General features: G+C 48.2%; 1 protein-coding gene across 2 annotated transcripts in view; it reads right to left on the bottom strand.

Annotated features, from left to right (window-relative positions):
• Positions 1-25,173, bottom strand: part of Mtus2 (microtubule associated scaffold protein 2) — a 249,149-nt gene extending 223,976 nt beyond the window's left edge. Inside the window, exons 1-2 of one of the 2 annotated variants that reach the window (XM_028878051.2) lie at positions 22,787-25,173; positions 18,091-18,331 (exon numbers count right to left, since the gene is read on the bottom strand). In XM_028878051.2, the coding sequence (XP_028733884.1) occupies positions 18,091-18,331; positions 22,787-24,931 (2,386 nt within the window). In that variant the 5' untranslated portion in view covers positions 24,932-25,173. Of the gene's footprint in view, positions 1-4,560; positions 4,856-18,090; positions 18,332-22,786 lie in introns of those variants that run through there. The other variant, XM_037198378.1, reaches the window with a different exon arrangement.
• Positions 25,174-27,987: the final 2,814 nt, after the last annotated feature.

The raw sequence follows: 27,987 nt of genomic DNA, 5'->3' as shown, positions 1-27,987 counted from the left end.
CAATGGCTCTCTAGCAAGCCCCACCAGTGAATGAGGATCACTCTGGTGAGGGATGCAATAGGGTGGAGGTGGTAGTATGTGACTTCTGAGCAAAAATCATGAGAGACATTGCAGATCCATCCTTTTGCTCTCAGATGGCTACCTCAAGGAGAAGGCAGGCTTGCTTGCAATGGGGATATTTAAACAGCACTCCTGCATGGAGAAGTGAGAAGTTGCTTGACAGAAGCCAGAAACCCCTACATCTCAGAACTGGATCCTCCATCCTTGGCCAAACGATTGTTAACACTAATCAAACTTGACTGCAACCTCATGGGGAATGGCAAGAATCATCCCACCAAGATGTTCCCAATTCCTGACACACAGAAACAATCAGAGGGTGAATGCTTATTGTAGTTTTAAACAACTGATACTTGGGATGGTATATTATTCAGTGATGTGGAGATTCGGGTACCTGAAGGCAGGCTCCATCATAACAAGGATTTGCTCTATAAGAACAGCTCTGGAACCAGGTCCAGATGGGATGCTAAACGCAACTTCAGGAGCTTCAAAGAGACTTCCAGAAGAAGCCAATTGGCATTCAAAATAAAAAAAAAAAACTGTCAATGATAGCTTAAAGAATGGGGGAGTGAATCCATGTTAATAGGTAGCAAGTGTTACTGATAGATTATCGAATTTGGAGAGTGCAGTGAATGAACTTAGAATTTTCTAAGAATCTCCAGGTGGGGCTGAGGGTACCACAGAGGTCACTCTTATTGTTATGGAATGTTATTTTAAGATGTGTTAGATTTGTTTGTGCTTTGGGACATTTGTTTAATGATGCAAAGATGTGTTGCATTCTTTTATGTTGCATTTGTTTAACTCTGTGAAGCTGTGTTACTTTGCCTGTCTAAAACACACAATTGGTCTAATAAAGAGATGAGTGGCCAATAGCAAGCCAGGAGAGAGAAATAGGTGGGGCTGGCAGGCAGAGAGAATAAATAATAGGAGAAATCTTAGGGAAAAAGAGGAATGAGAGGAGGAGGATGCAAGGGACCAGCCACCCAGTCATACAACCAGTCACAGAGTAATAGCAAAAGTAAAATACACAGGAGTAAGAGAAAAGTAAAAGCCCAGAGGCAAAAGGTAGATGGGATAATTTGGGTAAAGAAAAGTTGGCTAGAAATAAGCCAAGCTAAGGCTGAGCATTTATAATTAAGAATAAGCCTCTGTGTGTGATTTATTTGGGAGCTGGGTGGCAAGCCCCGAAAGACCAAGAGTCAAAAGAGCAAAAACCAAACAACAACACTTACTCTTCTGCTATTGTGCAAGTAGAGAACCAAGACAAACATCTCAACAGAAAGAAGCTGTTAGGCTTGCAAGGTTTAGGGTTTGCTGGGTTTGAAAATGCCTAGCCTTTCCACATGGAAAACAAGAACTAAACTAAGGAAAGGCTTGTGTTAATGATGGTATCCAGGCCACTATCAGAAAACTATGATTTGACAATGAAGCCAATGATGTGTCTGCATAGTCTTCCAATGAGACTTCAGGAAGAAGTCTGAAACCTGGACTTTCTTGACTTCTAGGACCTTAATTCAAGGGCACAGATGTGTCAGCTTGGGGACACCACTCAGCAAAGTGGCCCAGTAGACACAGCGGCCAGACTGGGCACGGACATCCTGGGCCTCATCCTGCATCTATTGACTGCAGACCTGAGCTTTTGGAGAACTGGAATGCAGCGGCTGGCTACTGGCGATGTCACTGAGAGGAAATACAGCTTGGTTGTACACAGGCCATAGGTATGCAAAGGTGACACCACATCTGTCCTGATGTGGTGAGGGAGGAGACCTTAAAGGGAGCGGTCTGAGGAGGGGTGGTACAGTCATCAAGGCAACATGAATAAATAACTGTTAAGTGATGAAACTGCTGAGAAACTCAAGGTTGCTATCTGCCAGGGGCCTTGGCAGAAACTCAGTATACAGATTTATTTATGTATTTATTTAGTTAGTTGTGTGTGATGTGGTGTATGCATACACATGTGGATGTATGTGTATGTGCCCATGCATGTGCATGTGAGGCCAGAGGAGGGGTGGGCTTGTTTTCCTCTATTAATCTCCACCTTCTTTTTTGAGGCAGGGCCTCTCACTAAACCTGACACTTGAGTAGACTGGCCAGCAAGCTCCTAGGGTCTGTCCACCCGCTAACACTGGTTACAGGCACATGAAGCCTCATCCAGATTTTATGTGGAGGTAGGGATTTGAACTCAGATCCTCTTGCTTACTCACTGAGCCATCTCCCCAACCCAAGAAAGGTTTATTTTGAAGTGATTTTTCAGGAGTAGCTTTTATCTAACAGAGTAAACCTAATAAAATTCAAAGACACCAAAGTTTTGTAAGAGAAATATGCCCACAGAAACACTGCTGGCTCAGACTGGAACAGTAAGGGGGAATCTTAAAGGAGGTATTGATGGACAGACATCAGGCTGAGCGCACTCCCAAGTTCAAACATTTTCAGGAAACGGAATGAAGGTGAAGCGTCAGGACCAAGAGGCCAAAGTATGGAGGCAAAAGCTACAGAAATCATCCAGGCCATGCGTGACCACTGCATCATTTCAGGACAGTGATTCCTGGGTGTTTCCCATCATGCCTCTGCCTTAAGTAGAGTCTACTGAAGTTACTCTATACCTATAGAACCACTGGCTATCACATGTGTTTGCAGGGTGGGGGTTAATTTGGGATAATTTCTCTCTTTAAATAGATTTGCGAGAGCAGCAGAGACAGGCAGGGTGGTGGCAGGTCACTCAGTAGGGACACAGTGGAGGGCTGGGCTGAGGGCACACAGTAGGGATACGGTGGGGAGCTGGGCTGAGGTCACACAGTAGGGACACAGTGGAGAGCTGGGCTGAGGGCACACAGTAGGGACACGGTGGGGAGCTGGGCTGAGGTCACACAGTAGGGACACAGTGGAGAGCTGGGCTGAGGTCACACAGTAGGGACACAGTGGGGAGCTGGGCTGAGGTCACACAGTAGGGACACAGTGGAGAGCTGGGCTGAGGGCACACAGTAGGGACACAGTGGAGAGCTGGGCTGAGGGCACACAGTAGGGACACAGTGGGGAGCTGGGCTGAGGTCACACAGTAGGGACACAGTGGGGAGCTGGGCTGAGGTCACACAGTAGGCATACAGTGGGGAGCTGGGCTGAGGTCACACAGTAGGTATACAGTGGAGAGCTGGGCTGAGGTCACACAGTAGGGACACGGTGGGGAGCTGGGCTGAGGTCACACAGTAGGGACACAGTGGGGAGCTGGACTGAGGCTGCAGAGTCAGCAGGTTGCACGTCCTTAGTCTCGGATCCCTGGGGTGAGGAACAAGTCCTCTTCATTATGAATTCAAAAGGCCTGCACACCTAGGCGATCTCCCTTTATCTGTGCACACACACCACAGTCACACACATCGCAAATAGGACAGTTCACAGGAACTTCAGGAAACCGGTCAGAACAGCCTTGTGCAAAGCTCTCCTCTAAGGGAAGCACCCCATACTGTCACTGTGTGGTCTGCAGAGCAACCCCGGAAAAGCAGATGGCACAGAAGATGGGAAGAATGTACAATGCCTGAACAGGGAAGGTGGTGAACAGAGCCAACATGTGCACACATGCGCGCACACACACACACACACATACATATATACATGTGCATATGCACACTTTTGTTAACCACATCACACAAATGTACATAGCCAGAGGATAATAAGCAAAAGAGATGTTTAAGAAGGGGATTAAAGAGATGGCTCAGAGGTTAAGTGCACTCCTAGTTGCTCCTCCAGAGGACCTGGGTTCAAGCCCCAGCATCCACATTGCGGCTCCACAGATAAACATACAGTACGGCCAACAGAAGGACACAGTCGAAGGCACAGCGATACAAGTACTGCCCACGGCAGTACTGCATACAAACAACAGCTGTCCAGAAAGACGGCTGGATGTGACCTTGGGCTAGCCCAGGCTCACTCGATCCAAGATCTGTCCAGCGCACTGAGCCGTTGTGTTATAAACACAGCTGAGAGCCTCGCTCAGATCTCGTTCACATTAGTGATTTTCAGGGCTGGCTGCAGCAGCTGGGGAGCAAATCCAAAGGCAGGAACTGTTATGAGCAGATTCTGCCGACTCATCTGTTCCTGACCGGCAGCTTCGGCAGTTCGGGTCGGAACAACACAGCTCCTGGATTTGCTAAGGAGAGTCCTCAAGCATCACACCATGAGAATAAGGAAAGGCTTTTTCCACGATTAGATTGAAGGGCACAATCTTCATTAAAGCCTTTACACTCACAGACTCACTTCACAATACTAACCAGACCCCTAAGGGCTGCCCACCAATACTTAACTTCATTTAAGCAGAAATGGAGACCACAGCCAGAGTAAGCAGGTAGAACACGGTTTTCTAAAAGTCTCTCCAACGAAACATGTTTTCAAATAAGAGCTGCTGCATTTCAAGTGGCAACTCTGAAACTCACAGCCGATGATCACCCAGTGTTTTCCAGTAAGCGCTTTCTAGACTTAAATCTCAGACAAGAAAAAGAGCCGGATACTTACAAAGCCAGGCACTCCAGCTGCTCTGGGACACAGAGGGCAGGTGGAGGTCCCCGACTGACCGACCGACTGCGGGCAGGCAGATGAGGAACAGCACCAGCGCTGCAGAGATGAGAGGCAGCTGACTGCTGGAGAGGACGCAGCCACTGACCTTCAGCCTGGGTAGCCAGGTGAGCAGGGACAGGCCCAAGGGCGGGCAGGCGAGCAAAAATGAGCACAGAGGAGGGAGAAGCGCCTGCGGGCACCGGGTGCCCAGCTCCCAGGTACTGACCATCTCCTCCATCCCGGCCAAGCCCCAGCTGGAGAGGAAACAGATGCCCAGAGAACCAGCACAAATGAACTCCTCGAGTTCATCCAGCACCACTGAATGAGTTGTGAAGGATCACAGAGGACTGGAGACAATTCTCCAGCATAAAACAAAAGAAAACCAGAAAGAGGAAAGAGCACCCTGGAGAGAACAAGGAGAATGCTAACATCCTTTAAAGTCACCGCATCAATGGGAGAGGGTGATGCAGCCAGGATAACAGAAAGGAGGCTGTGCTAGGAAAATAAGCCCTGAATTAAAAATTAAAAAAAAAAAACAACAACACAGGGAGTGAAAGAGGGAAGGAGGAGAGAGGGATGGAGAGAAGGGGAGGGGAGGGAGAGAGGGATGGAGAAAAGGGGAGGGGAGAGAGGGATGGAGAGAAGGAGAGGGGAGGGAGAGAGGGAGGGAGAGAAGGGGAGGGGAGAGAGGGATGGAGAGAAGGGGAGGTGAGGGAGGGATGGAGAGAAGGAGAGGGGAGAGAGAGAAGGATGGAGAGAAGGGGAGGGGAGAGAGGGATGGAGAGAAGGGGAGGGGAAGGAGAGAGGGATGGAGAGAAGGGGGAGGGGAGAGAGGGATGGAGAGAAGGGGAGGGGAGGGAGGGATGGAGAGAAGGAGAGGGGAGGGAGAGAAGGGGAGGGGAGAAGGGGGAGGGAGGGAGAGAGGGATGGAGAGAAGGGGAGGGGAGAGAAGGGGGAGGAGAGAGAGGGAGGGAGAGAAGGGGAGGGGGAGAGAAGGGGAGGGGGAGAGGGATGGAGAGAAGGGGAGGGGGAGAGAGGGAGGGAGGAAGAGAAGGGGAGGGGAGGGAGAGGGATGGAGAGAAGGGGAGAGGCGGGGAGTTAGAGAAACAGAGAGGCAGCGACTGAGGTTATGGTAAGAACCCAGCATGACCATGCAGACCCAGGTCTTTATTTTAACTGGAGCTGCTTCTCCTCCCTTTTCTGACACGCTGACCAGTGTGTGCCCCTCTACAGCACACACACACACACACACACACACACACACACACACACACACACATACACACACACACACACACACACACACACACACACACACACACACACCTGGAAATCCCAAAAACAGCAATGGGAAATGAGAATTATAAAATGCACCAAGAAAGAAAAACCAGGTCCTCTACAAACCTTCTTTTATCAGATTGGCATAATAGTTTCTCTGGATGAACAACAGAAGTTGTTACATTTGGAAAGAAAACTATTTTCTGCTTTTAATGTAGTGGATGACGACTAAAAACCTCTTCAGAAATGCCAAACCCTGTCATGTGGCTTTCTCTGATCTCTCTGGAAATGATTTACTGGGGATGCACTTAGACAAAACAAACGTGTAAACCAGAGTGCAGGACACAGGAGGAGAAAGGGAAGAAGGCAGAGAGCGCAGAAGAAGCCCCTGAGGGAGACAGAAAAAGGTCCCGAGAACAGAAAGCCCAGGACAAGCTGGTATCCATTCAATAGATTCACTCACTCACCAACTCAGGCTGGGATTCTGCCTGGCCAGACTCCACCACACTCTCCAACTTCTGAACCTGCACTTGGAAATCATGATTTAAGAACAGAGAAGTTAATCCCAGCACTTGGGAGGCAAAGGCAAGCGGATCTCTGTGAGTTCGAGGCCAGTGTGGTCTACAGAGGGAGTTCCAGGAAAGGTGCAAAGCTACCCAGAGAAACCCTGTCTCAAAGGACAACATGCAACTCCCTGTTCATCAGTTTCCCAACTCTGTAACAAATCACCCAAGAAGACCAACTGTTGTGGTTTGCTTTCTGTGGCCATGCTAAAACACACTGAACAAAAGCAGCTTGAGGTGGGAGAGGATTTATTTCAGTTTGCAGGTCATAGTCCATCCCTGAGGGAACTCCAAGCATTAATGCAAGCAAGGAATGCTGAGGCAGGAACTACTTCCCTTCCATACAGCATTACCTTTAATCAGGGAACTCACTTCACAGCCCAAGAGGTACAGCAGGAACCACAGAGGATGCTGCTGCCTGGCTGGCTTGCTCACATACCTAGGCTCAGCTACCTTTCTTATAAAGCACAGACCCACCTGCCTAGGAATAGCACTGCCCACAGTGGGCTAACCCCCTCTATCGATTAACAATCAAGACAACCCCTCACAGATGGGCCCACAGACCAAACTGGTAAGTACTCAGTTGAAACCCTAGGCTGTGTCAAAAAAACAGACACTGCCTTATAAAGAAAACAGACTTCTTGCTAGTTTATGATTGGACAGACATTGTTTGGGGGTCTCTGCTGGGGATGCAAAATGAGGAACAACGTACTTACCTCCTGTCCTGACAACAAAAGAGGAGGAGGAGGAAGAGACCAAGACCCACAGACCCCTTCAAGGACACACACTCAAACCTAAGGACCTCCCCTGGGCCCCACCTTTCGAAGGCTCTGCTGTCTCTCTGTACTGTGGCCATGGGAACAAACCTTCAGCACATGGCCTTCGTGTTAAACTACGGCACGTCTCTTTTGAGTATATGAAAGAAGAAAAGGCATTGTGCTGGGGTGCATATATACTGAGAAACAAAACAGACATCTTGAGATCCCACAGTAACTCCAGGCCAAGGATAGGTCTATGCAAGTTTCCAGACCACTCATCCTCTTTTTATAAGGTAATAACAATTACAGAGGGATTACCTGATCACATAGATTTGGTCACATGGGTGAACTGGGGCTGGCATTACTCATTCTTGGCTTTGTGTTCTTATTTCTCTCCTTCCAGTCCATTCTAAAGTGAACATGGCCCACGGGGTTAGGAGGCTTATTATACATGTAGACTTCACTGGATATTTGGGTACCAGATTGAAAATTATTCATGTCTGTGTTTCCAGAAGAAATTAGCAGCTGAATTGGCAAGGTGAGTAGGCAGAGGCTTTTCCAGTGTGAGTGGGCATCAATCTGAGTAGGATCAAGAGGTGGAGAGACTGAGTCCCCTCTGTCCGGGTGCTGGAGCTGGGCGCGGATCTTCCCCTGCCCTTGTACCATCAGCTGTCTTGGGTCTACCCCTGGCAGACAGCTGTCTGGGTGATGATGCTCAGGCTCCATAATCTCGTGGGTCCCTGCTTCATAACAGATCTTTTATCCCTCGTTGGTTCTAGGTCTCTAAAAACCCTTAGCGCACACAGGGGTTCGTCAAATCCGCCTTCTGAACGCTCTCCTGCTCTCCATCCCCATCTCCCCCTGTGTGTTGCAGGGTTCTCCTTGCTAGTGTCCTCAATACCCTCCCAAGAGGGGACTCCTTGCCTTACCCCTCCTTGCCAACCCCATCCCATCCTTGTTCTCTCCACTTCAGTCCGATCTCACCTTCTAAAAAGGAAGTACGATCCTGTCTGCCCTTCCTTCAAACCGTTCCGGGACGCAGTCTTGCTCTTGAGGTCAAAGGCAGAGCCCTTAGCACAGCTTGGGTCTCTACAGTCCACGCCAGTCCTCTTTCTCTTCCTTCCCCAGTGTTCGACGTTGAAGCCACAGTAGCCTTCATGGGGACCATCCCTTGGGCCTGGACCACCCTCTCTTCACTTGTGGCGCGTCCTCACCCCTCATACCACACTTCAGATCCATGGTTCTTCATACCACAGTATAGTTGAGAATCTTCCCGGAGTCTAGCTCAGAGCCGGGTTCAAGTCTATGTCCTCTGACCTGCCACAGCATCCAATCCCAGTGTCTCATTGTTCCTTCTTCAGGTACCCTGATACCTTGCAAGTGCCCAGTGAGTATTGATTAAACATGCAGTCAACGCTTCCTCAAGGAAGCAGCAACAGCACTTGCTAGGCCTGGGACAGGCCTGTGTGCTCAGTGGACAAGGAGCATAGCCATGGCCAACGTCTACTTCACTGATGTTGGTTTAACAGGGAGGTGTGTGACAAAGCCAAACACCAGAACAGACTGGAATGCTCCATTTGCAGCTTCCACACGAATCTCAGGGTCATCTACTCTCATTAAGATAATAGGAAGGAGGCTACAGAGATGGTACTGGGCTAAGAACACTGGCTGCTCTTTGCAGAGGATCTGGGTTTGATGCCCAGGACCCACAGGGCGGCTCACAATCATCTGTAACTCCAGTTCCAGAGTTCCAATGCACTCTTTTGGTCTCCAGCATACACACAGTTATGGTGGTATTTTATTTGTACTGAAATGTGATTTTAATTGTATGTTAATAAATAAAGTTGCCCAGGGGTCAGAGCTATTAGAGCCATAGCAAGAGCGGGCGGTGGTGGCACACGCCTTTAATCCCAGCACTTGGTAGAAGAGCTAGGTAGATCTCTGTGTGTTCAAGGATACAGCCAGCATTGGAGACATATGCCTTTAAGACCTAGAGGGCGGTACTTACAGGCAGTGACGAGGCAGTCACGTGTTTGGGTTTACAACCAATGAGAAGGCAGAACAGAAAGACTATTTAAAGACAAACACACAGGAAGTAGGTCTCTTTCGGAGAGGTAGGACCAACGCAGGAGGAAGGGTAAGGTTTTAGCTCTGAGCTCTGACCTCTTGGCTTTCTCTTTTACATTGGTTCTGTGTTTTTTATTTAATAAGACGGTGAGTTACATCTACACACAGTGCATATACACTCATGCGGGCTCATACACTTAAGAAGGAATGAATCAATACAATGTGTAAAGCTTCCCAAGGAAAAGCTGGAGGCAGAGCTTAGTAGAGTCCTTGCCCGGCATGTGTAAGGCCTTGGGTTCAATCTCCTGCAAAGGAGAAAATTTTAAAAGACGCCAAAGGACCTGCACTTCGCCATGTTCCCTTGCCATCTGACTCCATCCTCTCTGTAGACACCACAGTGGAGTGGAATTGAGGCGGTGTCAATGTATCGCTCTCTCAACACACCTGTTCCTCTTTCTGTTTACTCCATCCCCTCTCATCTGCGTCTGAAGAATCAATGCTTTGGCCTTCTATCCCAAGATGCATCCTTCTGCACGTGGCCGTGATCCCACCTTTGACCACTCTCTTGGAGACGCTTCTCGCCAAGCTCCCCCGCCCCCCGGGGGCTCCCTCTCTTTCCTATTCCAGATCATTTACGGGAAGCATCTCCCACCATGCTCTGAAATGCAGCCTAGCCCCACTCCCCCGCTCCAGCTAGCACCCTGACTGACTCTTTTCTGCATTTGCTAGTACTTAGAAACCGATCTGTTCTGACGGCTTCCTCTGCCTCACTTTTTCATTCATGCATCACCCCACTAATACGTGACTTCCGCCCCCGGGTCTGACTAAAAGTATTCACTGAAAACTAGGTCACCACCTGCTGCCTCATTTCCACTCTCAACAGCCTCTTGGCATTTTCGCTTGCCCTGCCTCCTGTGAGACCACGTTGGTCACTTCCGTTCGGTCACTTCCTACTTCAGAAACTCTGCCTTAGACCCACACACCGCACTCTCACGGGGTCTCTCGGCCTCCGCCCCCAGGGCTCTGTCTCCCGCTGGCTTTCTGCCTCTGTTGCCTCTGAAATTGGTTAATCTCCTTTTTTGCCCATCACTTGTCTCTGTTTCCCTGAATCCGTTCACTCACTCTTGAGGCTTCAGAACACATCCACCGGGCAATCGCCCACCACTGACATCCTGACCCAAGGTTTCTCTGTAGCCAAATACTCCTTTTAGAAATTCTTACCTAATGACCCAGAGAAACCTCCAATTCCCATGTGTCAATTCCCCACAATGGATCTGGATCCCTCTAACCGATGGCCTCTCTCTTTCCACCTTTACCCTCTCCCAGCCCCGCAAACTCCTCTGCGGCCTTCAGAGCGCAGACACCTTCCCTGCAGCATCTCTCCGAGCTCCGCTCTGCTCGCATGGCTAGGCCTCCGTGTGCATTCTCAATGGTCACTAACAAACACTTATCGCATCCATGGCAATTACTGGTTCAATTCTTTGTACCCCACAAAGTCCTGAACGGTGCATTTAACTGTGTATCCTGAACACAGACTGGCACCTGGCCCGTAATACGTCCCAGAATAAAAAAGGAACGGGCCTGGCCAGCTCAAAGACTCCTGGTTTTCAAAAACAGGGGCCACTCAGCCAACTTCAGCCCATGGAGCAGCCATGGTCTTTGCCAATTCTGCCTGGTTTGTTTTTCACCACCACAGCAGAATGGGGTGAATTTGGCTGAATTACAGAAAGCTTGACGTGTTTCCTGCCTGCCTGGCCCTCAACTGGCCCACCCCACTGCAAAGCACTTAGGTTCTGATCACCTCTGGAGGATGATGGAGACAGTACCAAGTGCTGCTGTGGAGCAGCCGTAATGAATTTAGTCATGAATTCAAAAGACACTGAGTTTTCTCCTGTTTTGTGAAAAAAAAAATATTTCTAACTCGTTCTCTGAAACTTTCATGCATGTATACTATGTATTTTGATTATATCCACACCCTACTACCTCCTCAGCTCTGCCAAGACCTCCCAGCATGCTTGTCCTTGTAAAAATTAGTACTATTAATGCACTGTGTCCAACTGAGGCTGCCCAGATAAGCCTGGTTGTGGGGCCATCCACAGGGACAGAGGCGACCTACCAACGGTCACAGACCCAAAGAAAAGGGCACCTGCCCGCTCAGCAGCCACCGGTGGCTAACAGCCACACCGAGGAGCGGGGCCGGGATCGTCCCTCCCCTGTACACGCAGGACTTTTGGGTGACTGGACCCTGTGCAGGTCTCTGTGCACAAACTACGGCCACTGTCCGTGTGCTTGCACAGGTCACAGTGTGGGCAGAAAATGCATTCCACAGCCCCCCCCCATCTGCTCTGATCTTCTTCCTGCCCCCCTTTCTTCAATGGTCGCTGAGCCTGGGGTGGAGGGACAGGCGCGGATGGCCCACCCTTGGTTCATCCCTCACGGTTGCTTAGTTTTTAAATCCCGCTGCTCTCATAGGCTGCACATGGCAGTGGGCTGAACATGAAATATGTAACAGCAAAGTAAGATACTGGGCATCTTTCAGAAAGGCAGTGAAAGGAACACAGAGGATGATGTGTGCCAAGCGCCCCATTGAGGAGGGGCCATTCTACCCCGACGTGGTCAAAGTCGCGTGTCTCTTGGGTGCAGAGATGTGGATGATAATCCTAAACAATGAGACCAAGTTGGCCTTGCAGAGGCCAGGGGAAAGCTGGCCCTGAGGCCTTGGGGGCCTGATGAGGGATTCTGATGAGCCAGGAGCCTTCTGAGCATCCGGTGCCATTACTGAGCTCAGTCATCAACCGGAAGCTTTTGAGTCTGACATTCTTCCCATTTCTGAGGCTCCGAGAAGTGCAGCTCTAGTACCTAATGAAAGGGACCTGAGAAAGCCATGTGAGCCCTGAGAACACACTCCCTCCCTCTCTCTCTGCTAACGTGACTTCTACAGTGTGGACCCTCATCTCAGAGCTACAGTGCTCACAAAAACAAGGCATCCAGGTTGGGCAGGCAGAGAGGTTCGGCAGCTAAGAGCACTGGCTGTCCTTGCAAAGGACCCAGATTCAGTTCTCAGCCCCCACAGGGAAGTGCACAGCCATCTGTGGCTCCAGGGGATCTGATGCCCTCTGCTGACCCCTACGAGTACTGCCTGCATGGAGCGCACAGATCCACATGCAGGCCAAAACACTCACATGCATAAAATAAAAAACAAAAATAATTTGAAAATGAGGTGTGGCATTATAAAAACTTGGAAAATATGAGAAAGTATAAAAAAAGTAAGCATCTCATGCTCTAATATGAGAATTCTCATACAGTGCTCTCACGAGAGAGCTGATTCCTCATATACGTCCCTGCTGTGACCTGTGTTCAAAACAGAGTCGTGTCGATTTCCCATTTGAAACCTAAAGGTTTCTAATTCTTCACCAACAAACAAAACAAAAATCCTTTAAAGTTAGCTTAGCCCTGACATCTCTTCACCACCTGGCTGCAACTCACCCACCGGATTTTGTTTCCAGTGACATCCGGCCCGTCCCCCCGCCACCCCACCACCGCACTTCCACCCACAGAAATGGTCTGATTTCTAAGAAGCTTGGAAGCCCCACGTCTGTGTTACGCACCTCCTCTGAGGGCCTCCACTTTGCACTGAGTCCACCCTATGGGGTCATTCAGGCCCTGTTCCTGTTCCTCCCACAGGTACTCCATCAGGATGCCTCTACTCAATCCTGCCTTTGATGATGCTGTCCCAAAACGCACGCACTGCTCAGCACAGATCCAGGGCCAGGAGCTTCCTGATGGATTCCGTGGGCACCCGAGCCGTGCGCTGCCTAGCATCCAGCAGGGCTTGGATCTGAAGAGGCTGAGAAACCCATGCAGAGCTACTAAGCGCATGAGTAAGACTGCTTGCTTATGCCAACCAGAAAATTAAAAAAAAAAAAAAAACAAAAAAACAACCATTTGCTTCAACGCAGTCCTGGGAGAGAAAAAAATAACATTTTCATTTTAGAATTCTTTTTTTTTTTTTCTCGAGACAGGGTTTCTCTGTGTAGCCCTGGCTATCCTGGAACTCACTCTGTAGACGAGGCTGGCCTCGAACTCAGAACTCAGAGGTCTGCCTTCCTCTGCTTCCAGAGTGCTGGGATCAAAGTGGTGCACCACTATGCCTGACTTCACTTTGGAATTCTTGTCTGGAGATACTGAGCACAGGCCTATATTTTGCTAAATTTCCAGTGGTATCATCAGCTGGACAGGACTGTTTTCAAATATTCTAACTCCACTTATCAGCTTTTCAAAATACTTCAATAATTTCCCTATTTTTAAAACTTGGTGAGATTCACCCTGGCTTTTTAAAAAGCCCTGTAAGAAAGTCTGCAGAGCATGTCAAACTCCAAAATAAATTTTATTTTAATCATCAGAATCTACAGCACAGTTGTCTACATCTTGAGAGAAAGTGTTCCAACTTAGCTGATTGAATTTCTCTAGCTATTTATAGAATGAAGTTTTATTATCTATCCTTCAAAAAAAAAAATCTTTCAACGCCTCAACTGCTCCTATCAGAAAACATTACATTTCTTTCTTACATTGCCTCATATAAAAACACTATGTTTTCAGGAGGGGAAAAATGAATGTATTTCAAACACATTACCATGCAGGCAAATTACATTTCGCCACACGGTACACTTGGTAGGTTAACGGGTTCTGCATGTTGGGGGCCATTAAAGATTTGTTTTTGAAGAAAGAACATAAAACATACAGAGCTTTAAAAGGACAGTATAGAAAAGCAGGGTCTTCTTATACTCTTGAAGTAGAGGCTCTAATAGCAAACTACTCCGTGGACCATCATGGCCTCCACTGAACGGATTTCATGCCTACATCAGAGGATGTGAAACCTCTCTTGTGCTCTGAGCACCCCAATGTCTTGAATTTCACTCTCGGGCCAGATGATAGCAAGAGCTTGGTTTTCAGTATCACTGTGGAGTCAGAAAGAGCTGGCCTCAAACAAACAAACAGAAATGATTTAAGAATAAGGAAGCCCATGGGTTCGTTGATTCTCCATGTGGCACATCGAAATCTAGAAGTCTCAGGAAACAGCACTAACTGTGAGACAGAAACTCTTGAAGGAGCCGCATTGTGGGGTGACATGGACTGTGTGTCCACTTCTCCCAGACCATTGCAGTACACCTCGATGCCTGCAACCAGCAGAGGAACGGGAGCCTGGGAACCTCCTCTGACTAACTCAGAGCTTACAGAGGATGGCACCCTCAGAGCTTACGGAGGATGGGACCCTCAGAGCTTACGGAGGATGGGACCCTCAGAGCTTATGGAGGATGGGACCCTCAGAGCTTACGGAGGTTGGGACCCTCAGAGCTTATGGAGGATGAGACCCTCAAGAGGCTTTCTACCTGACCCTGGAAAAAACCCAGTTCATGTATTATAATTCACGTATCAAGCCAACTCTTAGATTTTGGAATAGAAGAGCTCCCTAGACAGTGGAAATGTGTGAATGCTGGGTCACAGAGGGAAGCATCCGCGCTGTGCCTCTCTCCAGCACTCTTTTGTCGACGTGACGCTGACGGAGCTTCAGATGACATCTTGTAAAACAGATATGAAAACACCGAGTAGACAGGACAGAGAATCCAAACCTATCGAGTATGAATAGCGGTTAAACAGGCACAAAACCACAACCATGTACAGACCCATTGCCCAGACAGCCTTCAAACAGCGATGGCAAATAAGCACCAAGTAAGTAATCTGGAACTACAAGTGTGAGCAGAGAAGTGGAGCTTTGTATTTGTTAGACACATGAACGCACCTGGAGGCTCACAGCGTCTGTGGTTAGGTAAGGGACCTCCTACCCAAGGAGCATGGACAGCATGGGACCCGCCATGATAGTTAGGACACAAGAACAATTGAAATGCATGCAGACACATGCAACTGGTGTTTTCAGGAACTGCGGAAGAGCCCTCCCAGGGCTGTGACCCCTGAGAGAAAAGAACATGAGTGAAGTCTACCCAGCCATTACCCTGGCTATCTGCCCAGAAGAGGCGGTTTCCACTCTGCTGCCGTGAAGGAGGACCGTGAAGAGAGGAGGCGTGGAGGGGAGTGTTTTGGATGTTCAAAACATCTGCGTTGTATGAGGCAGAGAGAAGAGAGTCTTGAGGAAACAATGTCCAAGAATTTGCATTGGAGTCCCTTAAAGCCCTCTAGATCAGCATCTCTCAATCTGTGGGTCGCGACCCCTATGGGGGTCAAACGACCCTTTCACGGGGTTGCGTATCAGACATCCTGCATATCGGTCATCTCCGTTATGCTTCGTAACCGTAGCAAAACTACAGTGATGAAGTAGCAACAAAAATAATTTTATGGTTGGGGTCACAACAACATGAACTGTATTAAAGGGTCGCAGCGTCAGGAAGGTTGAGAACCACTGCTTTCGATGGCTATCAGTCTTTGGCTAGAAAGTGAAAAACCTCACAAGACTCGGGGGACAAGATTCCGAGATGAGTCACTAGGCAGTCAAGGAAAAAAATTCTCACAACTCACAACAGCTTGAATTCGTCCCACGTCCCCCCGGCCCAAATGGAGAGACCTTGTGAAGACACAATCACTCAGCACAGACTCCAGGACTGAGCCCCACAGTGTGGATCATTTGATGGTCTGCTCTCCACAACACAGTCAAGGGTTTCTTGTTTAAACAAGAGCTGGACCACGCTATCTGGCTCCAAGCCCCCCCCCCCACTTCAAGGGCTGTCTCTCACAGTGAGTCAAATACCGGCAACGTCATAAGGCTTTAAATGACCCCAACTCTGTCCCCATCCCATTCCCTACCGCTCTCCTCTCTATCGCCTTCCCCTTCTGGCTTCCTGGGGGGAATGGGGGGCGGGCCTTGCACTGGATCCTCCCTCTGCCTGGAAGGTTCCTCCCTCTGCCCGGAAGGCCCCTCCCTCTGCCCGGAAGGCCCCTCCCTCTGCCCGGAAGGCCCCTCCCATTGCCCGGAAGGCCCCTCCCTCTGCCCGGAAGGCCCCTCCCATTGCCCGGAAGGCCCCTCCCTCTGCCTGGAAGGCCCCTCCCTCTGCCCGGAAGGCAGTACCGCAGACATCCACCAGGGTCCCTCCTTCATCTTCCCTTGAGATTGGCTTAAAGGACACTTCCTTGGGAAGGCCCTTCTGATGACTGTTCAGAATGACAATCCCCTTCCTCCTGTCCAAACCCTCCTCTTCTTCCCTCAGCAACGTTTCATTTTCTTCAGCATTACTTACTTACGGCAACATAACCTATTGACTTTTTTCTTACAAGGCAGCCCCATATTTTAACATTTAAGTTCCCAGAGGGCAGGATGTTTTTGTGTGGCGATTGCTTTTTCTCCAAACTGGGAGCAGTGGTGATAGCCCCCAGGAACCATTGCCTACTGACGGAATCACAGTGGACTTGTCCCTGCTCCAAGCACAGGTAACCATTAGGATATACAGCTGCCATGGGAACTACTAAGACAGAAGCTTATAAAAAGTTAAGGCCATCAATAACTCTGAGTGCATGACAATTCACAAAGTCACAAACAGCAAAGAGATGAAAAAGTTTCTCTCCAACAATAATTGCAATGCTCACTGTGCACAGTGACTCATATCTGCAATCCCAGCACTCAGGAGGCAGACACAGGAGTAAATTGAATCCAGCCTGGTGTGCAGAGCAAGTCCCATATGAGACTCCGCTCAAAAATAAAATGGTAAAACTCTAATAGAGTCAAGGATATGGGGCTTTCAAGAAACTCTGGGGCAAAAATAACTGCTATAAATTTCCTAGAAAATTAGTTGGCCTTTAAAAAAAAAAGTTCAAACAGGGGCTGGAGAGATGGTGCAGAGATTAAGAGAATTTGTTGGTCTTCCAGAGGACAAGGGTTCGATTCTCAGCATCCACACAACTCACAATGGTCTGTTAACTCCAATTCCAGGAGAACCTGATGCCCTCTTCTGGCCTCAGTGGGCACTTCATGCAAGTGGTGTGTGTGTGTGTGTGTGTGTGTGTGTGTGTGTGTGTGTACACATATATGTATATATGTGTGTGTGTGTGTGTACATATCTATGTATATATGGTATACATATACAGGTAGGCAAATAGTCATACACATAAAATAAAAAGGTGTTTTTTAATATTTAAGTATTGTCTTTACACTATAATTTTAAATCATTTATCCTAAGGATAATATGCAGATTGCTACACACAAAAATGTAAATACTAATAATATTTCAAGGACTATAAAATAAACAGAATCCGATGGGTGGTCATCACTCATATACAGTTCAGGACCCTGAGCCCAGGGAATGGTGCTGCCCACAGAGGGCTGGATCTTCCCAGACCAGTTAATATAATGAAGACAATCTTGCATAGACGTAGCCACAAGCTACCCTGATCTAGACAATCCCTCATTGAGACTCTTCCAACAGTTAAAACTAACCTTCAGAGCAAGTCTTCCGAGTCCACAGGAGTTTAAAAGAAAAGAGAAACTGGAAGAAGCCAGGAGGTGATGACAGGGACCAGCCCTGGGAAGGCCCTGGATGAAGACAGGGACCAGCGCTGGGAAGGTCATGGATGGTGACGGGGACCAGCGCTGGGAAGGTCAGGGATGGTGACGGGGACCTCTGGGAAGGTACCATGGATGAAGACAGCTGCAGCAGGTGAGTTCTCAAAAACATCTGTGTCTACAGACAGATGGAGGAGTGGGGAGAGGCTTTTTTCCCCTAAGAATTAGAAGCATTCATACGTAGATAGCCACAATATTTTATAGTTAATATTTAAATGTACAATAGGAAAAGAGAGCAACTGTTAGACTTAGTTACCTGAAGGATCAGAACCGTAGAAACTGGCGGCTGTTGTTATTGGTCCCGGTGGATGGATGGCGCTCGCTGAAGACCTCTGACTGGCGATCAGAATCCTGCTCTTGGTAGAGGGGAGACGGGACATTGCACCCAACCCCAGCTGGGGCTTAAGGAGCATGGCCGAGCGATAGAAGGTGGGAGGGACTTCATAATGAGTGTAGGGAGGAGAGCAAAATTCTTCTTTCCCAGGGTGGTCTGCGACCTACAACGAGAGATCGGAACACATAAGTCTAAACGGGCAGGAGAGCTGTCCTCAAATGGCAAGCACCATCACGCCATTAGCTCCCGGGTCAGAGATCAGGTGCTGTCTCTCAGCCCAGGGTCCTCATCTCTGTGATGACAGTACAACTGAGTGAACACTTTAGTCTCTGCCAGTTGTAATGCTCTACCAATCTATTTGCCAACGGGAGAAAAAAAGAACTCAGTTTTAAGATTTCTTTTCAATTTCATTGTTATAAATGCACTGAAATTTGAGTGACTATTTATTAAATAAACAATGTCAAGGCTGGAAAAAGGCTCAGCAGTTAAGAGCAATTATTGCTCTTGCAGAAGACTGAGGTTGGGTTCCCAGCATCCACCATGGTGTCTCACAACCATCTGTGGCTTAGTTATGGGGGAATCTGTCGCCCTCTTCTGGCTCCCTCAGGCACTGCACACACATGGCATACATACATGCAGGCAGGCAAAAACACCCATATACATAAAATAAAAATAAGTCTTAAAAATAACATAAATATGGGCGGTGGTGGCGCACGCCTTTAATCCCAGCACTTGGGAGGCAGAGCCAGGCGGATCTCTGTGAGTTCGAGGCCAGCCTGGGTTACCAAGTGAGTTCCAGGAAAGGCGCAAAGCTACGCAGAGAAACGCTGTCTCGGGAAAAAAAAAAAAAAAAAAAAAAAAAAAAAAAAAAAAAAAAAAAAACATAAATAAAATAAAGTTAATGAAACAAAGAGAATTTATCAAATGTTCAAAAATGATTAAGACCTTTGTTATACCTATAGAGAAAATACATCATTTTTATACCCACTAATTTTATAATAAGCAAATAATGTTATATTTAATCAACAGAACATTAAGAAATAATTGTTAGTAAGGGAGAAATGTTTATCTGCAAAAAATGAAGAAATTAATAGAAAAAATGTGTAAGCCTGTACTGTATATTTTCATAATTAAAACCAGATTTGGAGCAAAGTGAGATGGCTCCGTGGGTAAAGAGGCTTGCTGCTAAGCCTGAGGACCTGAGTTCAATACCAGGGAGTCACACAATGGAAGGAGAGATCAGACTCCTGCCAGTTGTCTTCTGACCTCCACTCATGTGCTGTGCACACACACACACACACACACACACACACACACACACACACACACATACACACACTCACATGCATGCACACACATGCACTGCCTGCACACACACACGCAAATGGATGCTGAATGCTCTCAGGAATATTTGGGTGGATTCCTCTGGGATAACAGATCTAGGCAAGAGTCCCGTAGGCTGCTCAGTTCAGAGCATGTGTCAGCAGTGTCTCCACATAAATATTTGTTAAGGGAAGGAATCATGTTTCCCTCTACCATTTCCTCTGCTTAACAACATAACAATACTATTTGTTTCTCCTGTACTTAGAGGTTCAGAACACAATCTGTAGTAATCATACATGTGTGTATCTACGTACATACAGAATACAGTGCATGATACACAATTATATATATATATACACACATGCTGTTCTCAGAATGTCTGTTCTCACACAATTTGGGACTTGGGTGCTGGGGATGGAACTCTACCCCTGACCTGCTTTCCAGTTCATTGTTTCTTTATATTAAACAAGCAAAAAAGAACAGCACAGTCTATTTAAGTTATACAAAAACAGTGCTGGGTCAATGTCTGAGTAGATTCCTCTATTAACTAATTCTGCTGTAATTCTGAACCGTAATTTATTCTGTATGTCCAGCTGCTACATGTTCAGGAATTACTACTATTTCACAATATCTTTTAATAGAGGCCCTAAAAGCTTTGATCCAAGCTGTTGAAGGCATAAACCCTATTTTGATCCCCTTCTAATGTTGAAATGGATACAAAGATCTTTAAACCGACATCACTGAAACAAAAGATTAGGCATTTAAAGTTTCGTTATAATCACATTGTGAAATATGCGTGATGATTAGACTCTACTCAGGCTGGGGTGAATTCTATTCCCTGGAAAGAACATTCACCATGTGCGCTCAGGTGCAATTGCTATCCATCTCTGACTTTTCTTTTCTAGACTCTTCTTCTTAAAATTCCTGGGTGCCACTCATCATTTCCAATCTCCGTAAGTAAGGGTTTTAAGATTGTAATGTGCTGATCTGATTCCTTGGAAATGGTCATTTCAGAGCACACTACTCTATCATTCAACAGTGACTTCAATGATTTCAGCCATGTCAATGCCCCCTGTTTGGCTGGGTAATCTTTTTCTGGTGGCAAACATCTGAAATGTCTTCTATAGGCTCTTCTTGTACCAAGTGCTTGATTCCAAGATGGTGGCACCACCATTGAAGTCTAAGAGGTAGGGTCTTCGTGACTCAAATAAGCCTCTCCAGATGAACCCTGAATGCTGCACCCACCCCACCCGTTTCCTCTGCTTCCTGGTCCACATCCTGTCCACAGCAGCCACAGGCTCCCACAGCCAGCCGCTCCTCACGGGGCTCTGCAGCCCCGCAGGATGGACTGAGACTCTCTCTCCAGCATCCTGAGGATGCAGCTACCCGGCATTTTGTCACCGTGACAAGAAAGAAAAAAGTAACACGAGCACAAATTCTTTTACAAGGTGAAGATTTTGCTTTTCATGTCTAGCTTATGCATTTTTAATTAAGCAGGGGAATCCTACTTTTCTTTCATCTGTATGACAAACAGAACAGGTTCTGTAGTTATGAACACAGCGATCGACTCAAATGTTCCGCTGACCTCCTTCTCCAATTGGGGTAATTTTAGAGAAAACTCTGTGAGTCAACACAAGACTCCTCAGATTTCAAACACAGTCCTAAAATCAAAGGATATATGCAAACACATTCCTCCTGCACAGCCCCATCCTGCTTTGCCCTGCCCCATTTTCCCTAGGCTCATTTTGCATGAATCTTCTCTGGGGGAGATAGAAAATTAATATCTGCACTCCAACTGGCACAGCATCATGGACTCCCAACATGACTCCTGCAAGGGGCTGGAGAGATGATGGCTCAGTGGTTAGGAAGACTGGCAGCTCTTCCAGAGGACCCAGCACCCACGGGGCAGCTCGTGACTTTCTGTAACTCCAGTTGCAAGAGATACGACGCCCTCTTCTGGCCTCCATGGATACAACATGCACATGGTTCACAGTTTCACATGCGGGCACAACACGGGGACAAAAATAATTTAAATGACTCCTTAAAGCTCATCTTGTTGGTGAGTAAAATGAATGTATTGGGGGTTACTCACAGAGGAGGAGACAACTAGGGACAGCTGTATTTTCCCAATGACACTAATGCTCCATCTACAAGATCACATGCTATGCAGCTCAAGTCAGAATGGGTGCGAGCCTGAATCCAGAGCGGTAGCTAGCTTTTAAGTAGCAGAGCTGATTGGGCTCAGATAAAAGGAAACACAAGCAAGAGCAGACTCTACAGCTGCTTGCTGAGGTGTCTGCTGCCATCCCAGCCTTCATCAAGGATCCTGCTGGCCTGGACAAACACCACTCAGCTGTGCGGACGTCGCCTTGATCTGCAGCAGGCTGGCATAAAGAACAGCTATCGGACACCTGCTAAAGATGGTGCCAGTTCGAGTCTCTGTTGCTTTGATTACAAAAAAAAAAAAAACAAAAAAAAAAAAACAAAACAGCCCAAACCAACTTGAGGAGGAAAGGGTTTATTCACCCCACCCTTCAAGGTCCCAGTCCATTATGCAGGGAAGTCAGGCCAGGAACTCAAGGCAGAGACCTGGAAGGCAGGAACTGACCCTGGAGGAATGCTGCTCACTGGCTTGCTCTCTCATGGTTTGCTCAGCCTGCTTTCTTATATGACCCAGGACCACCAGCCCAGGTTGGCCTTAGTGCGCACTAAACAGGCAACAAAACGGTAGCCACAACCACTGTCCTTACTTCAAACCAAGAGCCTAGTCTTTCAGGCTATTGTTTTCGCATCTGTTAATGTACGGTTTCCTACTGCATCTTCTGGTGCAGGGTGACACTCAGTTGCCCAGTTACGCGGTTTTCCTTTCTTGGCCCCACGAATGCCAGGCTCACAGGTGTGTACCACCACGCCCAGCTCATCACAAGGTTTTCTCCCAAGTGAAATACTCCCCACCAAAGGACTTGCTGTGGCCTGGCTCACAGATCGATACCCGCATATTTAAATGTGGAAGCTGGCTTAAATGGGTCCTCGTCTAATTCCCCATGTCTTATGCTCAGTAAAACTTAAATGAACCTCCTCAGATATTGGGTCCACTTCAACCTGACTATCACACTGTGTTCTAGACAGTTACTTCCAGGCACAAGTATCTACTTTGGTACAAACGTGTCCCAGAGCATCTACAGTTCACTTACAGAGGACATTTTGTTTTTAAATTTCACTGGGGGGGGGGGGGGGAAGAAAACCAGACTTAAAACACAAATGTATAGCTTATTTTATAATGCCACCCTCTTACCTCCTGCAGAAACTTTTCACTCATCTGACTGAAATGATGCCCTGGGGGCTTGATCCCAGACACCATCAGCCCAGAGGGGAAGACCCTAGGCTTCTGCAAGTCCGGCTTGAATTTCTCATACACGTTGGCAGATGGCGGAAGGTCATCACGGTTTGCTGTCTTCTCCTCTTGCGGAAGAGGCATGCCACATGCAGGAGAGGCATACGGAAGCCCCACGGGGACCAGCGAGGCATCCCCCTGAGCCAGTGCCTGGGGGTTCCTACGGATGTACGTGATGATCTTGGGCCTCACGTGCTTGGGCTTGAGGACTGGCTTCGTCTCTGCCCTTTCTTCCGCTTTATCTGTCTCCAGCTTCTCTGTCGCTTCCTGGGAGGAAGGTGTGTCCTTGGGACGTGTGAGCGGCTTGGGGACCCCACTGGGACAGGCGCTCTGGTCAGGCGCTTTCAGGGGTGTGTTCAACACCTGCCCGCCACCGTCAGTGGGGGGCAAGGCCACCAAGGGCGACCCCGTGTCCACACTGGACTGAACACCGATACCTGGGGGAGCGGGCTGGTGAGTCGAGTTCACAGCTGTCTCTGGGTGCGGGAGAGCTGGGGTACTGAAAGCTGAATCTCCTCCAGCTGGAGGGACTTCACTTTGGGCTGGGTTTTCTTGAAGGTTCCCCTTTTCAGCTGCAGGGGTCACTGCCTCTCTGCTTCTTCTGGCTTCGGAGTTGTCAGGGTGAGCGCCCAAGAGCTCAGAGGCCTCAGCTCTGCTCCCTTCCACAGAAAGACCCGAGGCCAATGCCTTGGCGCTTCCCGCATTCCCGCCACTCTGTCTCATCTCCTCCCGCCTGACCTCGGAGGGCGCGCTCTCAGTCACATCACGGAGACCAGACGCTACACGGGCACTGCCTGGTGCAAAGTCACTGGACGCAGATTCCTTCATTGTCCTTCCTACGCTGGGTGACGGTCTGCCAGTGAGTCTGGCCCCGCCCTCTCCAGGAGCAGTGCTCTGCACAGGGGTGGCTGGCTGAAACCCTTCCACACCAGCACCGACCCCCATCACCTCTTCCAGGCTACTGCCTTCTCCCACTCCAAGCTGGTGACGGCCGCGGTTGAGTTGACTCATGGTTTCTTGATGTGCCTTCTCATGCAGCTCCTTCTTCTCCACAGGTGACATACTTTTTTTCTCATGACATCCCAGACCCTGTGCCTGGGCTGACTTTAGTCCCTGCTCATTCCTGGGCTGGGTGTATTTGAGCTCCGCTTTGGGCTCCCCTCTTCCTTGACCTACATACCCTTCTGGATGACTGAGGCTGGGTGTTTCCTTCAGTGCTGAAGTGGGAGTCGATTCTGGGTGAGCGATGCACTTGTTGTAAACGTCCAAGCCGTGAGTCCCCTCCATCTTGGTGTCTGATGGGATGGAGCCCCTGGCTTCTGAGGTAGATGGTTCAGGAGGATGCGCACACTTCCCCTCTGAGGTACCCTCACCTAGAGAAAAACCTGTCCCTGGAGAGTGACCAGCTGATGTCCCCTGTGGCCCCTCCCCGCACCCATGCACATGGCCCTGTGGCTGTGAGGTGTCCAGTTGTACAGGCTGCAGATTCTCCCGAGTGAGGCTGCCAGCTGCAGCTGCCGAGCTGCCTGCTCTTTTCAACTCTTCATTGTCAAGAGTCTTTGCCAATTTGTCTTTGGGAATGTGCCGGGGAATTTCAGCATCCCTTTTAGCCGAAACCTCTGGACTGGCTTGACCTACTGCATTCCTCCAGCTGGATAGACTTGGTCCCTGGACACCCTGTGGGGTCTGAAGGGTACCTCTTTTCACTGTGGGCTCCTCACTCCATTGTCTATGAGCAGCCAGGGAAGGATGAAAATCCCTCTGACTGGTGGAGCCAGCCTGAAACCCTTTCCTGAAGCCCTGAAGTTGAGGGGGCTCCTTCTGGGAGTGGCTGGGGTACTGTGGCCTGCTTAAATTTGCATTTCCAATTTCATCCTCCAGATCATGTGTCCCAGACTCATCGTGTGAGGAGCTGAGCTCCAACATGATTTGATTAGCATTTGTATCTCCCATGCTTAGAATGCTCTCATTATTGTTTTTTGCCTGCTCTTGGTGATCTTGCAGCTGACTGAAACAGGATTTCTTTGGAGCCAGGGGGACACTCATGGTCTCCTCTTCAGTGAGGGCTGCTAGCCATGCAGTCCCCCTTTAAGCTACAGGGCAACAGGCCGCCGTCACGTTGCCTGTCCTCCTCTGACGATGTCACATCTAGACACTACTTTGAACCTCTTCAGACAAATTTCAGAACCAACCATCGTCTTGACACACAGCAAAACAACTCATTATGCTCCATTGCTGCTCAGTGAAAATCAGTTACTCCATGAGACCTGCAAAGAAATAAAAACACAGTCACTTTAGAGTGGAAATGGCAAGAATCATGAGTGAGAGACACATGTAAGAGCCAGGTGGTGGCGCATGCCTTTAATCCCAGCACTTGGGAGGCAGAGGCAGGCGGATCTCTGTGAGTTCAGCCTGGTCTACAGAGCGAGTTCCAGGACAGCCAGGCCTACACAGAGAAACCCTGTCTCAAAAAACAAAACCCCACAACACATAAATGATCACACACACACACACACACACACACACACACACAAAGAGACACATGCAATAATCACATAGATGTAATCCTTGCTTCTATACTGTTACTTCATTTGATTATCTCAAAACCATTTCAAATAGAGGCTGCTGCTAGCCACCATAAGGATACATGTTAGAAATGGGATATAAGGGGCTTTACATGTATGTGGTATTAAAGGGGTGGGTGCAGTATTATAAAACAAAATAAAAGCCATCTCTTCCAGTTTATTTTCCAGAGGTTAGCTATAATCTAAGAATAGTAGATGAAAAATTCCATAATCAAACCAGCCAGAGGTTTCAAACAGGGTACAGGTTTTAATCATGTGATAAAATTGTGTGCCATCCCAGCTCTGTCATTGGGGGTTCTGGATCTTCCCTTCCTTCAGTCTACACATGACCCCACGCTCAAGTCTCTTAGCAGGTGTCTATGTGATCAGACTGTGTGCCACGTAGAACACAGATGTGTCCAGTGGCTTGCTGCCATGTCTGCGCCACTCACATCCCTTCATCAAAGGCACCACCTGACGCCATCGCCAGGAAGGTAAGCATAACACGAGCCACTGGGAGAAGAAAAGATCTCATGCAGATGATTTTCATCACAGTACACTGTCATGAGTGCTCTGTTTTACTGCTAGTTATTTGCTAACCTCTTGCTGGACCAAATGTATAAGGCACACTTTATCATAGGTCCGTTTGTGGAGGGAAATGGTACCACCTGTAAATCCAAGCATCCTGGGGATCTCGAACTGCATCCTCACCAGTGAGGGTAGACCACAGTGCACACAGCTGAGAACTGGAGCCAGCAGGCTGGCCCTTGCTCTAGCTTCTCTCTCCTCCTTCGCTCCCACCTTCCTAACTTCTGACCCCATCATCCTTGCAAATTCTGAAATACATCTCTCTTTCCCATTCATGTCTTTTCCACCTGTGCATGCAGGTCTTTCCATCTAAACGAGGTCCTTTCCTATAATCTGCCCTGAGTCAGTTGTGTCTTCTTATACGTCCCTTTCCCTCTTCACCCCAGGACATTCGAACACAATTGTGTCCACTCCATGTGCCCTGGGAATGTGAACTCCCATGCACAGATCATCCATCATTTGCTGCCACAGCTTGGGCTCTTGCCACACCTCCCTCATGACCTCACATCTTCCCCATCTGTCCTCAGCATGCCAGTAACCTGAGGTACAACCTGACCTCAATACAGCGCCTAAATAAGGGACTGAGCCTAACTCAGGGAAGATATGCCAAAATCGCCATTTCTTTCTTGTTTCCATTTTGGGAGTGTGTTTCTCTTAAAGGTACATTTGTCCTCCAGGCACAAACACGTAGGCAGACTGACATGACAGCCATTTAAAAAGAAGCTGAACTCTCCAGGCTGGGATATGAGTGTCCCAATGAGTCAAGGGAAGCAAGGAATTCACAAACACGGCCATCCACAGAAGGACACCACCTCTGACTCTCTGGAGACAGAAATACAGATGCAAAGCCAAGAGCTCTCTTGATCTGAATCACATGACCAAAGAAAACCAGAACATCAGAAGCCACAAGGAACAACAGGACTTCTAGAAAGTCACAAATGCCCGTACAATCACTGGAGAAAGCTGTGTTGTGTTTGCTTGGTTTCGTTTTTCTTGTTTGTAACATATTTCTTTTATTTGGTATGTATGGGTGTTTAGTCTGCATGTGTGTCTGTGCAGCATGTACATGTAGTACCCATGGAGGCCAGAATGGGGCATCAGATCCCTTGGAACTGGAGTTGTAGGTGGTTTTGAGCAGACATGCCAATGCTGGGACTTGAACCTGAGTCCTCTGCAAGAGTAGCCAGGGCTCTCAGCGGCTGAGTCATCTGTTTCTCCAGTCCAACACTGGAGGGTTTTAACATTATTAACATTTAAAAGGATCACTATAACGTAAGCATTCATTGTTGGCCAAAATGTCCCTACAGAGGACATGGGTGCAATGGGGACACTGGGTTCTTCTATCTGTGCCCATCGTTAACCACTGGGCAGGCTCAGCTATCTCAAGTTCACAAGCTCCGTAAACAGTTGGGCATCTTATCTAGAAGCCTCTTTGGTTGATGGCCTATCTACTTTTGAATCATGAAATGGACTGACGGCATCTGGGTACTCAGGCAGAATCTCTTTCCCCATCTTAGACTCCAGTTTCCTGTGAGCTGTGTTTGTTCTGACAATGTGTTGCTAAAGCTGCTCTCACACAATGAGAAACTCAGTAGATCCAACATCGTGTCCTCCTCATCCTGAGTCACCTGACGGATGGCAGGCTAGAGTCGGAGGTTCACAGCCTGACAACTGAGCTTTCATGAGCTCTCTGTAGTTGAAGACTTAAATACTTGTACAACCCTGCTTAAAACACACCTGCCCCATTAAACAATCCTTCCTACCAACAGCATCAAGATCCAGCTCCAGGCCACTTCTCCCTAAATGCTTTCCACCCTCCTCCCCCAAAGCTGCTAAACAAGGGTTTACCTGTTTCTCAACTTGATACTTGATACTTGAGTCTGCACCTCTCTCCTTGTGGACCAGCCCGACTACACTTTTTCACAGCCATGTTTTTCTTTTCTTTTTTTT

Source organism: Peromyscus leucopus, chromosome 23 (genome assembly GCF_004664715.2).
Source record: "Peromyscus leucopus breed LL Stock chromosome 23, UCI_PerLeu_2.1, whole genome shotgun sequence".
Lineage (NCBI taxonomy): Eukaryota > Metazoa > Chordata > Mammalia > Rodentia > Cricetidae > Peromyscus > Peromyscus leucopus.
Note: the sequence above shows the minus strand (reverse complement) of the source record. Positions and strands in the feature narration are given on the sequence as shown.